Source organism: Pan troglodytes, chromosome 15 (assembly GCF_028858775.2).
Source record: "Pan troglodytes isolate AG18354 chromosome 15, NHGRI_mPanTro3-v2.0_pri, whole genome shotgun sequence".
In the NCBI taxonomy this organism is placed as follows: Eukaryota; Metazoa; Chordata; class Mammalia; order Primates; family Hominidae; genus Pan; species Pan troglodytes.
The window spans coordinates 53596224-53610607 of record NC_072413.2 but is presented as its reverse complement, the minus strand read 5'-3'; the positions used below and the strand labels follow the sequence as shown (position 1 = coordinate 53610607).

The following is a 14384-nucleotide window of genomic DNA, read 5'->3' as shown; positions in this document are numbered from 1 at the left end:
CCTTTACTGGTAGCTCAAATTGGTTTTAAATTCCTATTTCGTCATTTAACAAGTCAAAACACTCATTCTAATGAAGCCGTACCAGCTCAACAGTCTTATTTTATAGTAAATCATTTAAATCATCTAAAAGTGTATAGCATATCTCCTCTAATGGTATCTAAAAACTTTTTACGCATCCTTAGGTCTCCTTTAATTTTTGTTTTAATATAAGATTTCCACTTAATTAGTGCTCAAGGAAAACTATTAGTTTTTATTTATGTTGGTACTTTACCAACTTACTGTAGTTGATAATTTTTAAACAAGTTCTTTGTACTTGCTAAGTGCAAAAACCACAGTGCTCCTTGCAGATAGCTTCTCATTTCTGAAGAGTTATGCCTCTAATTTCCATGGCACATCTACACTTGCTAAAACTTCCAAAATACATTAAAAGTGGAAGAAGGAAGCCTCTTTATTTTGTTCCTAATTTTAATGGGAAGAATTTGAAGAGTTTGAACATTAAGCCTAATGTCTGCTGGTTAGAGATACAAACTTCCACACCCAGATGAAAATCTCTTTTCTTTTCATTCCTACCTTTCAAAAAGAGCTTCTTTACTTATATATGTCTCTTCTTTTATTTAAAATGGTTTAACATTTAATTTTAACAAATATATTCAGGTAATATTTCTCTCATACCTAATTGATATGTCATAATTTTAAGTTGTTTAGTCTTCACAAATTTCACAGCCAAGCTTTCCCTGGAAAACTGTGAACAAATAAGATTGCTCCATCTCTTATAATCTGATGCTTGCCATATACACATGTGAGTTCTGTTTAGGAATTAATTGGAAATGTAAGCTAATGCCAGATCTAGCTAATGTCCTTAAGCATTACCTTTAAGTGATATTAAAAAGTACAAAATTTCAAGAATGTTTTTCTTCTATGGTCTGTATGCTATTTATTTTTTCAAAACTGAGTTAAGAATATTTATAAATGCTTTGCCCTTTGTAAATGGTATATAAACTTTTTCATCTCAAATGTACACTCTGCCCATCTGTCAAAGCGCTATAAAGTCATAAGGCTAAAGATAATTTTAGACGTGCGTTAGTATTACAGTTGTCATTAGCACACATTAAACTGGGAGCTAAAGAGTGTGTGAGATTCCAGGGTCCCTGTGCTGGTGTACTTCTCTAGAATTAGCATTACAAAAATACATATCTAAACATCTCACCATTTTCTGTCTTTGGTTTCTTTGATGAAGCTTTCTTCTTCCCTGATCCACTTTCTTGTTTAGTCTCTTGGTGGAGGGGCAATGCTTCTTGCCTTTTTGATGGTACCATGAGAGTTTCCACCTTTTTATCCTGGTCATCTTTATTAAACACAAACAAAAAAAATAATTGTGGCAAACAATGAACATAACGGAAAAGATGCAATCACTGAGTAATTCCCAGAATGTTTTACCACTAAAAATTTAAAGTCTGACATATAACGCTCTCACCAATAACTTATTCTAGCTTTCTTACTCCACTACACCAGTTCTTCAATGTACTTACTCCTGCTTTCCCATTCCTCAGCTATTTTCAACCCTACTGAGCCTATAGGCATGATCAAGTCTCTATCATCTTAAAAAATAAACAGCAAGGTGCAGCTGCTCACACCTGTAATCCCAGCACTTTGGGAGGCTGAGGCAGGTGGATCACTTGAACCCAGGAGCATCACTTGAACCCAGGAGTTCCAGACCAACCTGGGCAAAGTGGTGAAACCTCATCTCTACAAAGCTCCATCTCTACGAAAAAAATAAAAAAATTAGCCAGGTGTGGTGGCGCACACCTGTAGTTCCAGCTACTCTGGGGCTGAGGTGGGAGGATAGCTTGAGCCCCGGAGGTCGAAGGTGCAGTGAGCCAAGATCACACCATTCACTCGAGCCTCAGCAACAGAGCAAGACCCTGTCGAAAGAAAAAGGAAAGAAAGAAAGAAGAAAGAAAAGAGAGACAGAGAGAAAGAGAGAGAGAGAAAGGAAGAAAGAAAGGGAAGGAAAGGAAGGAAAAGAAGGAAGGGAAGGGAAGGAAAGGAAGGAAAAGAAGGAAGGGAAGGGAAGGAAGAGAAAACCCTTCCCCATCACCGTAATTCCCAGCATCCCACATCCATTTCCTTACATATTGACAAAATACTCTTAGTTCCTTTTCTACCAATCATTCCTCAACTAATTGCAACCTGATTTTTATCTCTTTCATTCCACGAAAGGATTAACTCAGATCCCCCAGTGTCCCAAATGCCATATTCTACAAATACTCATTAATCCTTATTTGACTACTCTTTGGCATTTTATACTTTTGGTCTCTACCCCTTTCTTAAAATTATCTCCTCTCCATTATGCTAAGTAAAATATGGCAGTGACAAAAAGATAAATATTGTATAATTTCACTTATATGACATTCCCAGAGTAGTCAAATTCATAAAGACAGAAAGTAGAAGGGTAATTGTCAAGATATGGGGGAAGGGGGAGGGACGGGGGAAAAGGGGGAGGCAGGCGGAATGGGGAATTAGTGTATAATGCATACAGAGTTTCATGTGGAAAAGATGAAAGAGTTCTGGACTTGGCTAGTGGTGATGATTATATAAGAATGTGAATGTACTTACCACTACAAAACTACACACTTAAAAGTTGTTAAAATAGTAAATTTCATGCTGTATGTAATTTGCCACAATAAAAATAAATAAAATAAATTATCTCCTATCAGCTCCCATGATAATTCTCTTCTTACACTTGAAATATTCCTTTGCGGTATCCTTTGGGAACTGCTTCTACTGAATACTGCTTGTTCTCAGGGTTGGGGCTTCAATTAAAATACTTCCCTTGGATGAGCTATCTACTCCCATGCCTTCTACTACCTTCACGCTTAAGGTTTCTGAATCTACTTTTCTACATTTACATACCCTACTGCATCCTGAGTTGCTCTATGTAGACGGCCCCACAGGCATTGGAAACACAAACTGGAAGTGTTCTCTTCTCAATTCACATCTAGTCTCTCTCCAGTATTACCTATTTTAGTGCTACCAACCATCTGCCAAGCACAAGTTGGCAAACTTTTTCTGCAAAGGGCCACGTAGTAAAAACTTTAGACCTTATAGGCCATATGGACTCTGGTACAACTATTCAAGTCTGCCACTGCAGCATGAAAGCCAGTCATAAACATATTATGAATGAGTGAATGAATGTAGCTGCATATAAAAACACTTTATGAATACTGAGATTTTGACTTTTTTTACATTTTTACATTTCTCAAAATATTATTCTATTTCCCAACCATTTAAAATGCAAAAAGTGTTCTTGGTTCATGGGCATAAAAAAAGGAAGTGGGCTACATGTGGCTCACAGGTTGCAGTTTGCCAACCCCAACCTAACTCAGAACTTGGGAGATCAGCTTTAATCCTATCTTCTCCTTTATCTGCCACACTTCTATATAGTGAGGTTATTCGTGTCATTCTTACTTTGCATACTTCTCAACTTTGTTTCTTCTGTCACTACCATAGTTCAGGCCTACATCTTAATTTTAGAAAACTAAAATAACCTCTTAACTAGTCTGCCGGCATCAAATACTGCCCCATGAAATCTGTTCTTGCTAGCTCTGCCAAAAAAATCTTTCTAAAACAGAAATATGACCATGTAACTAAACTGCTTGAAAATCTTCAACAATGGCTAACCTAAGAAGTCCTAGCTCCCTGGCACAGTATCCAAAAACCACCATGATCTAGCCACTGCTATCTTTTCAGCTCTGTTCCCTACCACTCTCTATACCTCACGTTGTATGGCTCAATAATACACTGTACTCTTGCAGCTCTGTGCCTTTACATGATATTCTGCCAATGAGTAATGAGACCCCACTATCTGCTTGATGAAGCGATTCAATGCTCAGGAACTGCCTCCCCTGTAAAGCCTTTCAGCCCAGCATAAGCAGTAGTTGCTTTGGCTTCTATATTTCCTCTATACTTTCTCTATCTCCTACATAAACCACATTTTTTTTACTGGCTTACGTGTCCTTTTCCCCAACTAAAACATGTAGTTCTTACTATGCCTTGATCCTAGCTGACATGCAAATATTTAAAATCCAATACAACCGGGTCAAGCGTGGTGGCTCACGCCTGTAATTTCAGCACTTTGTGAGGCCAAGGCAGGTGGATCATTTGAGGTCAGGAGTTCGAGACCACTCTGGCCAATATTGTGAAACCCCATCTCTACTAAAAATACAAAAATTAACTGGGTGTGGTAGCACACGCCTATAATTCCAGCTACTCGGGAGGCTGAGGCAGGAGAATCACTTGAACTTGGGCAGCAGAGGACACACTGAGCCAAGATCGCACCACTGCACTCCAGCCTGGGTGAGAGTGTGAGACTCCCATCTCAAAAAAAAAAAAAAAAAAAAAAAATCAAATATAACCTCCTACAAGTTAAGACACACAAATGACTTAATGGTACATACAAGTCCTTTCAAATAAAACAAACTGTTTACAGTTTCACACATCGCCACACCAATTCTCAAGGCTTTTCCATTGTACCTATCAACCCCCTTTCCCTGGAATCTCCCTCCCCTCCCCATCCACCCAAAAAACCTAACTAGTACTTAACCAAACTTTTAAAATTTCTGGCATTACATGCTTTAAGTGGTCTACCTTAGAATTCCTACACTGGTTTAGACATATCTAGACCATTACACTAAATCTTTCATAATGACCTATCTGTGTCTACAGCTAGCACACGACTACCTCGAAAATGCACTATTCATCTCTGTAGCCCTATTACCTAGCATAATGCCTAGCATAAAACAGATATCTGATAAATGTTAGCAAAATGAAGCAATCAAGGGTGAGAAATGATATCTGATTTTAGCTTTTCACCTTTAATTCTTACCACATCATTTAGAAAGTTCGTAACTGCTGATATTTACAGGTCCTAAGTGGTTTTAAGTAAAACAGCCAAAGTTGGATATTTATAAGATGTATGGGTTTTTTTTTTTTTCTTTTAATTTCTTGTAGAGATGAGGTCTCACTTTGTTGCCCAGGCTGGTCTCAAACACCTGGGCTCAAGGGGTCCTCCCACTTCAGCCTCCCAATGTGCTAGGATTACAGGCATGAGCCACTGCATCAGGCCCTGAAGTTTAAAGTGCTATTTTATGATCAATACTAATTTCTACCAGCAATTAATGTTAATGAAGCAAACACATAATGAAATGAATAATCATGGTTTCAAATTCAGTATTAAACATTCTGTGTATGTACCTAACAGAATATCTCAATTCCAAGCTCCAAATCATACAATAAAATTAAATAGATTAAATAGATTACAATACCGCTTCCATTTTTAGACTTCTTCTGCCCTGGTTTCTTCTTCGAGGCAGCTGCTTCAGAAGGAGGGGTGGGCTGTTTAGTAACTGGGACAGGTTCTACTTTTTTGCCAGGAATCTTTGATGCGTCACTTTCTTTGATGACCTGCTCTTCAAGCACAGGCTTTTGTTTCTTTTCCTTCTTTTTTCTTTCCCTAACACTACTTGAAGTTTCAACGACATTCAATGGAACAGGTACAACTTGATCATCTTCTACTGCCAAAGCATCTGATAATTTAAAGTCTCGAGGTACACTCTCAGAGTCGGATTCATGGAGGTTTCCATTCTGGATTTCTTTCTTTTTATTCTTTTTCTTTTCTGCTTTCTTTTTATCTGTTTTGGTAGGAATAAGCTTTTGTTCTCTTTTCTGTTTTGCAAGAACTTCATCATATAATGTTTCTTTCATGAAAAGCCAGAAGAAGAGGAAAATTACTGTAATAACTATTGAAGGAATAAGAACAATAAAATATGCTGACTCATAAAACTCCATGGTACTTTTGTCAATGTGATCCTATAAAACCTAAATAGGGAAGAAGGTGGGGACAAAAAAAAAAAAAAAGAACCTGTCAGTCTCATAAAAATTAAAGTCAAAACTGCTGCTCTTTCAAGTGGCATTTCAAATCTAACCTGACCTACAAATCTAAACAGGTTAGTTCTTTAAATCACATTCTTGATTTATTTGCCAACTACAATTCATATATACTATGAAAAATAAGACAAGTGGTAACTAGAAGGAGGAGAACACATCCTTCCATTTCTAAATCATGTGAAAATATCCTAACTGAAGAGAAAAAATTTAAATATTCGTTACTTTCTTTTCCCGAAATATCCACTTTTGGTACTTTATTAGTAGTTAACTTTTTTGTTTATTGTACAGTGTTGATAACTACTACACGTGAAAATAAGGAGGTACTATTAACTCAATGGACATTCATTAAAAGTGTCATATTCTGAAATGCACACACATGCAAAAAGAGGTGGTTTATTTACAGATTAAGACCAGTCACCAACTGCTTGCATCTTTACACCAGTGACTATCAGCCTCATGATGCAGTGGGATCTATCAAGGATATAAAAATCTAATAAAATTAAAATTGAAATGTTAGGATGTGGCATTTCGCATTAAAATAAATTACAGACCAAGCGCAGTGGCTCATGCCTGAATCCCACCACTTTAGGAGGCTGAGGCAGACGGATCACTTGAGCCTAGGAGTTCTAGTCTACCCTGGGCAACATGGCGAAACCCTGCCTTTACAAAAAAAAAAAAAAAAAAAAAAAGACAAGAAAATTAGCTGGGCGTAGTTAAGTGAGCCTGTAGTCCCAGCTACTTGCAGGCTGAGGTGAGAGGATCACCTGAGCCTTTGAAGTCGAGGCTTCAGTGAGCTGTGACTCTGCCACTGCACTCCAAGCCTGGGCAACAGAGCAAGTCTCTGTCTCAAAAAAATAAAATAGTGAAATAAATTACAAGTTAGGAACTTATCTCAGTTTTTTAAAGGCACCCCATACTGCACAAAACAAGTTATACAGCAAAAGCGAGGCTGCCATCAACATCCTACCGAAATTGCTAAATAAAAGGCTTTGCCTCATCAACAGAACATCAGCCCTACTTTTAGATGGACTCAGTAAGTACGCCCGGGGCGGGGGGGGTGGGGTGGCGATGTAATTTGACTACCAACATCTGCCTTGAATATACATATCACTTACGTGAAGGGTAGTTTCTGCTAAAATTAAATCTCAAAGTATAAATGATTCTGATGTTGAGATTCTAGATATTGATGCTCCTTACAAACATGCATAAGCCACATAAAAGTGACTTGTATTCTTATGTTATCTTAAATGCGTTGTAGAAAAAGACAAGGTATATAATACAGACATAATTAAACATCAGGACATGTTTAGGATAAAGCAAATTAAAGTTAATTGCTACATCTTTAATGTAAAAATAAATCTGAGAATTTTTTAAGTTTTTAAATTATCAATTTGGAGAGTCTTGATATGTCATGATTAGATAAAGAAACCAAATTCTACCTAAACAGGGAACTTATTCTAAGAATTATTTTACACCTAAGAAAATATCTGATTTTAAATTGGATAAATGTGAGTTTATTGAATATAAGACTTTGCCAGAACTGTAACAACATGGGTTTGAACTGCACAGGTACACTTACACATGAATTTTTTTTTTTTAACCAATTGTTACTGAAAATACGTATTCGCTGGACGTGAAACCCAAGTATATGGAGGGTCAACTTTGTATACTCAGGTTCCACAGGGACTACTCCAGGACTTCCAGCATGCTTAGATTTAGGTATACACAGGGGTCCTGAAGCCAATCTCCTGCATATACCAAGGAATGACTGTCATTTGTTCAACAGGCATGCTATTAATCTATATGACTGAAGTAATATTTCATACTTCCATAAGCAATTTTTTAATAGTATTAGTTAAACCCTAGATTTACTAAGACAAGGTTTTAACAAGTTAAGGGGGAAAAGGAATCATGTGCTAACAAAATACTAAAAGAAACTCCATACAGAATTGTTTCCCTGATAATTCAAATTAACATGAACTATCCAGGTTTTAAAATTAGACACATTTTACTGTGCCTCCGTTAAGTGTGATTCGTCAACCAGGAATGCTTTAAAAGAGCCCAGAATTTTTTTTTTAACATAGCATCCACAGAATACACAGCCTATTCAACATAAGCTGGGCAGCCGAGGGAGAAAAAACACAAAACAATGAGTTGGAATGCTTCGAGTTTTTGCTTTGGTGAAGAAGAGACGCTAAGGCACTTAGCAGCAGTAATAGAAGCTGAAAAAAGGGGTAAAAGTCAAAAAGGCCTAATGAATAAGCTGCAGCCCTGTACAAACCTAGGTTTTAGGAAAGCAGAAATTATGATCAAGCACAGCAAATTCCCCCGTATAGAAAGAAAAAGTAGCAAATGTTCAAGAAGAGAGGGTATGAGACCACAAGAATTCTGAAACACTGATTCTTCAAATGTTTTAATGATTTTCTAGTTTCCTTTTCCAGGTCCCATATATAGGCGTGAAGGAATCAAGCTTTCTGTCTCTGGATTTTCACGGGAGTCTCTCTTCACACAATTCAATTCACCTTCACTTGAGCTCACCTGAGTCTCACTATGCATTTAGAGGAACCTAACTAGACACCAAGAGATTAAGAATCAAGAAAATGTTTGCTGCAGCCATAAAAAGGAATGAGATCATGTCCTCGGCAGGGACATGGATGAAGGTGGAAGCCATCATCCTCAGCAAACTAACACAGGAACAGAACACCAAACACCACATGTTCTCACTCATAAGTCAGAGTGGAACACTGAGAACATATGGACACAGAGAGGGGAACAACACACACCAGGGCCTGTTGCGGGTGGGGGCTGAGAGGAGGGAACGTACAGGATGGGTCAGTAGGTGCAGCAAACCACCATGACACACGTATACCTATGTAATAAACCTGCACGTTCTCCACATGTATCCTGTTTTTTTTTTTAGAAGAATAAAAAAGAAGAAAATGTTTGCATTCCTTTAACCCAATAATCCCAATTCTTTATCCCTAGGAATTTATTTGCAAGAAAAAAACATATAGAAAGATGTTCACAGGCTGGGCATGGTGGCTGTGAACACTTTGGGAGGCCGAGGCAGGCGGATCACTTGAGGTCAGGAATTCGAGAGCAGCCTGATCAACATGGTGAAACCCCGTCTCTACTAAAAATTCAAAAATCAGCCGGGCGTGGTGGTACGTGCCTGTAATCCCAGCTACTCAGGAGGCTGATGCAAAAGAATCACTCGAACCCAGGAGGCAGAGGTTGCAGTGACAGTAAGCTGAGATCGCGCCACTGCACTCCAGCCTGGGCAACAGGGCGAGACTCTGTCTCAAAAAAAAAAAAAAAAAAAGTTCACAGCAATATTACATAAAAACTAAGAAATAAAACATTCAAAATCAGAATGATTTCAATCAGCAAATATCAACTCAAAGTATAGGTATTAAAACCATGAACACTAAAACTTTGTTAAATTCAATTCAATGCTGCTAAAAAGTCAAAATCATATGTAATTATATGATCAAAACATTTTATGTATGCAAGTTCAGTAACTAAGGAGTTGTGCCAGAATCATGGGGACAGTCTCATTTGCCTTAATACTCTAGTTTTAAACTTTGTTTATGATAAATTCATAAAATATTATTTTAAAAAGGCAAAACATGAGTGTTTATTGAATAAATACTACAATACCAATAAATATACCTCAAATTCACATTTTACCCATGAGCATCAGAATTACATGAGGAGGAAAAAAGAGGAGACAAAAAGGAACTGGGAATGAAACTGAGGAAAATTCAGGGAAGAACAAACACAAAGTTTTAAAAGCAGGGAGGCAAAACTGAAAAATAAAAGTAAAGAGGTTGAGACAAAGTTAATTTAGCTCTGGGTAATAAGAACCAGGTCATTAAAATTTTCTAAGTCCACAGTATACAATTCAATACATGTTTGTTGAGTTGAAAAACATGGAGACATGTAGACACTCATGTTGTTCTTTCACACATGGAAGAAATAACACTGGTGATTTTTGCTAACTCACAACCCGAGTTATCACAAAAAATGTATAATATTTTTACACATTTAAGAAATGGGGTCTCTATATATACACTGCTCAGGCTGGACCACATTGGCTATTCACAATCCCTATGATAGCACATTGCAGCATCAAACTCTAGAGGTCTTCCCACTTCAGCCTCCCAAGTGGCTGGAACTACACTACAGGCATGTACCACCTAGCCTGGCTTACCCTTTCTAATATTAGTTACCTCTTTAACCTCATCACACATAAGTCATAATAGATTCCAATCTGAATGCAATGAACAGCCAGTGGTGGCAAATAGGATTTCTCTGTCAAGAGAACCAGGAGAGAAATATCCATGGAACAATAGGAAAGCAAGTCCAAACTATTTTAAAACCACATTCCACACCATTGTCTTTTATCTTTCACTCGGACATAAATCTTTCAAGAAACTGATAAAGATACTGACCCTCTTTCTCAAAGAAAAAAAGTATCCACACTCACTAAGTTTTACATATAATCTCCAGAAGGTTTCTGGATTCCCTGAAGAATATGCACGGGCCCCAGGTTTAAAATCCTGCTCTATATTGAGTTTTCATTCCTGCCCTATCTTAAAAGAACTAAAAAAATAATTATAATAAGTTAACACGCATAATATGTAAGTCGTGTTTCGTCAGAGTACGTATTACAAATACTAATCAAATAGTTTTAAAATTCTATTTACTCGCTCTCCTATAACTTACATTTGTTCATACAAAAACTGAGACACATCACTGAGTTAAATTTTACAAACTTCTCAGAAGGCACAATGACCCATTTATATTAATATAACAAAGAAGTGAAACCTAAAATTTTAAGTGATATAAAAATCTGGCGGCAATTATTAGAATTTCAATAGAACTGCTTAACCAAAAAGGATAATATATTTATGTATATACAAGACAGACCACACTGTTTATATAATAAAACAATGAAACTGTTTCAGTGTGGGACATGTGAAGACACATCACACAACCATTTAAAATAATTAAGACTGTAATGCAGCAAAATACATTACACAGCAGAAAGACTAAAAGTTTTGTGTTGAGTATTACATACACTCATAGATGATACCTAAAAAATGAGAATCATTACATTTTTTGAAGGGAGATTATTACAAACATTTTACTGTTTGGTTAATTGTTCAACTTTTAAAATTTCACATTGAAACAATAATTTAAGTAACCAACCTGAATGCACAGTATTAAACTTTTAAAAGCTTAAATACATAAACATAAGAATTGTTAATATTATGAGAAAAAACTGAGGCAGTTTGATAAGTATACTTTATTTCAAGTAATAGAACAATTTTGAATTATATTTTCTTACTATAGTGTTTCAGTTGCTCTTGCTTCTGCTATCCTTTTCTTCACATTAAAAACAATGAAAACAAATGACACAAAAAAACTAATTTTATCAATATTTCTGTCCTTCAATTGACACAATTTTATCAGCTGGGGTGGCTCAAAAAAACCATTAGCAAAAACTTAACAAATCAAAATTCAAGACTGAAATCTGAACGCAGTGAAAATCTTTTTCTACCAAAAAACATACTAAGCAAGCAGACACATTTGAAAAAAACAAAAACAGTAAGTTGAGGGAAACGTAATTTTCAACACAGGAATGCATAATTTCATAAAAATTCCAGTATAAATCAATGTCTGGACAACTAAATGAATACACCTTTAAGATATACAGGCTCCCAGAGTAGCCTATAAGAGCTTTATTTCATTATTTGAATACAGTTAAAATATTACAGAAGTAGCTGTGAGGCCTAAGCTGAAAGCTATTTTTACAGGTTATTTGTAAAAATAATGTTCATAGGTTAAAACAAAACAAAAAACAACAAAAAAAACTATCTGTAATCTGATCACACTGAATCTAAATACTTGGCATTCCAAACGGGCCACTCTTCATACCATGTTTACCTTTCTTTAAACCCACAATACTATCTTTTTTTTTTTAAACAGACAAGTTGATCTTTTTTTAAGAAAAATGATTTATGGTAAGTACTCTACAGTGATAAAAAGTTTACTATTGGTAGCCAAGTATCATTTAATTAGATTTCCATTCTGCAAAAGGTTTAGATACAATGAACTCCTCCTGCTAAAAGTAAATATTAGCCATCATGTAGTTGATAACCTTCAAATACAGTATGCGTGTTATATTGCAGATACATCCTGAGCAAAAGTAAATTATTTTAAGATTAGTGAATAGCAATATAATGAGGCAGTAAAATGGAAGGCAAGAGTCTTGGCTTTTAGTCCCAATTCGGCCTTCACTCAGAGTCTTACTTAAAAAGTTTTATCCATGAGTTTCTTCTCACATGGCTTTAGGGTCCAAACTACTTGCATGATCTTGGATATGCCAGCCAAAAAATTTAAGTGGCCCCCAGCTGGTGGTGCCCAGAGTACCCGTGGCAGAAGCAAATGCATAACCTCTTTGGCGGACTCCTTCCCCAAGCCAGGCTCCTTAAGGTTTTTAAAAATTATTATCCAGATATAAGCCCACAACACAAAATAACAGAACATGTGATAAGCCATCATGAACAAGAGGCAGCAGAAACGAGCTAAAGAATTAGATCTCCAACTGCACTCCAGCCTGGACGACAGAGCAATACTCCCTCTCAAATAACTAACTAAATAAATAAAACCAAATGGATAGGTTAAAAATAATTGCAAGGAGACCAATTAAAATGACTTTCAGTAGTTTAAGTAGATCTAATGACAATAAATCAATTTCAACACAGAAATACTTGGGTGGAACAACTAACAAGAAAACACAACTATTTGAAAGTGAGTGAGGACACTAATAAGACAATTCCAACATGTCATGCCTGGAAGGTTCCATAAATGAGGAAACCCCTTGACAAGATTAAGAATATAGGAATAGGCTCCTATCTGGGAGTTCTAGATCAGATTTTGAAGAAAATATGGGACGACCAGCTAGAAAAGATCAGCAGTCAACCAAGTGGGAAAAATCAGCAGTAAGAGGCTACTATGGATTCTAAATCAGGCAACCAAAGGAAACACTTTCTAAAGTTCCATTTAAAGCACTTCACCTTATCCCTGCAATCAAATCTAAAAATCTTTGCCATGTCCTTTGTATGAAATCTCCACCTATCCTTCAAAACCCAGCTTAAATCAAACCTATGAATATGTAATTTCAACTCTCTTCCACAATAGTCTTTATTATTCATTTGTTATTTAGCACCGACCATATGTCAGGACTGCTCTAGGACATTCTGAGTAAACAGCAGTAAAAGGGCCACAAACCCTGCACTCACAGAGCTAACATTCTACTAAGTGGTAAGACAGACCAACAATTAGTATGCAGTATATGAAAGGGTAACAAGTAGCAAGAATAGTGATAAGGAGGGAAGAGAAATAGGGAGCACAGGAAGATGTGGACAGTCATTAAATTTTATTTAAATTTTTTTTTTTAATTATTTAATATAGAGACAGGGTTTTGCCATGTTGCCCAGGCTGGTCTCAAACTCCTAATGGTTAAAATTTAGAGTAGAATGGTCAGAGATTATTTCATTTTTAAAAAATGACATCTCAATAAAGACCTGAAGTAAGTTAAAGATAGAGCCATGTTGCTATCCATATCTAAGTGAAGAGCAAAATACAGTGAATGAGGGAAGAGCAAGCACAAAGATCATGAGACAGTAACATACCTGCTATATATGAGCAAGAGCAGTAAGGACAATGTGGTTCGGGTAGAATGAACAAAAGGATAAACTGATGAGGTCAAAGAGAATTTGAAAGGGAGAGGGGATGTGGTTAACAATTCATGTAGTTTCTTACAGGAAAAGGATTGTGGCTAACACTCTCAGTAATATGGGAAAACTACTGGAGGGGTCTGACTAGGGAAGGGTGTAGGGAGAAAGTGAAATCAGGGAGAACTGTTAGGTGACAACTGAAATAATTTAGAGATGATGGTAGCAGGTGAGATGGTCAAATTTTTGATACTTTATAAAGGTAGAGCCAAGATGATTTGTTGATGGACTTGATGTGGGGTATGAGAGAATAAACAAAGCCAAAGGCAATTCCAAAGCTTTTAGACTAGGCCAAAAACAAAGGAGCTGCCCTTTACTGAGATAGGGGAAAAGTGGCAGGGACATGGTTAAGGCTGGAGATAAGGAGTTAGGTTTTAGGTAAGTGGAGATGTCCAGGAGACAGCTAAATAAGAGTTGTCACGTGACAAGTGAAGGCTGGAGATATAAATTTGGAAGTATTCAGCAAATGGACTATATTTAAAGCCATAAACTTGGATAAAATCCCAAACAAATGGGTATAAATAGAGACCAGGTCTCAAGACTGAAGCACTGAAATTCAACAACAGGAAAATGAAGAACTCTCAAGGGAGACTGAGGAGAGCTAGAAAGAAAACTAGGAGTCTGCTGTCCTGG

At 36.6% G+C, this 14384-nt stretch overlaps 1 protein-coding gene across 50 annotated transcripts in view; it reads right to left on the bottom strand.

Annotated features, from left to right (window-relative positions):
• KTN1 (kinectin 1) overlaps positions 1 to 14384 on the bottom strand; it is a 104497-nt gene that overhangs the window by 66655 nt on the left and 23458 nt on the right. For all 50 annotated transcript variants that reach the window (XM_054666576.2, XM_016926116.4, XM_054666580.2 and 47 more), the window contains 2 exons: positions 5325 to 5877; positions 1208 to 1345 (listed from right to left, as the gene is read on the bottom strand). In XM_054666576.2, coding sequence (XP_054522551.1) covers positions 1208 to 1345; positions 5325 to 5847 — 661 coding nt within the window. In that variant the 5' untranslated portion in view covers positions 5848 to 5877. The remainder of the gene's footprint in view (positions 1 to 1207; positions 1346 to 5324; positions 5878 to 14384) is intronic.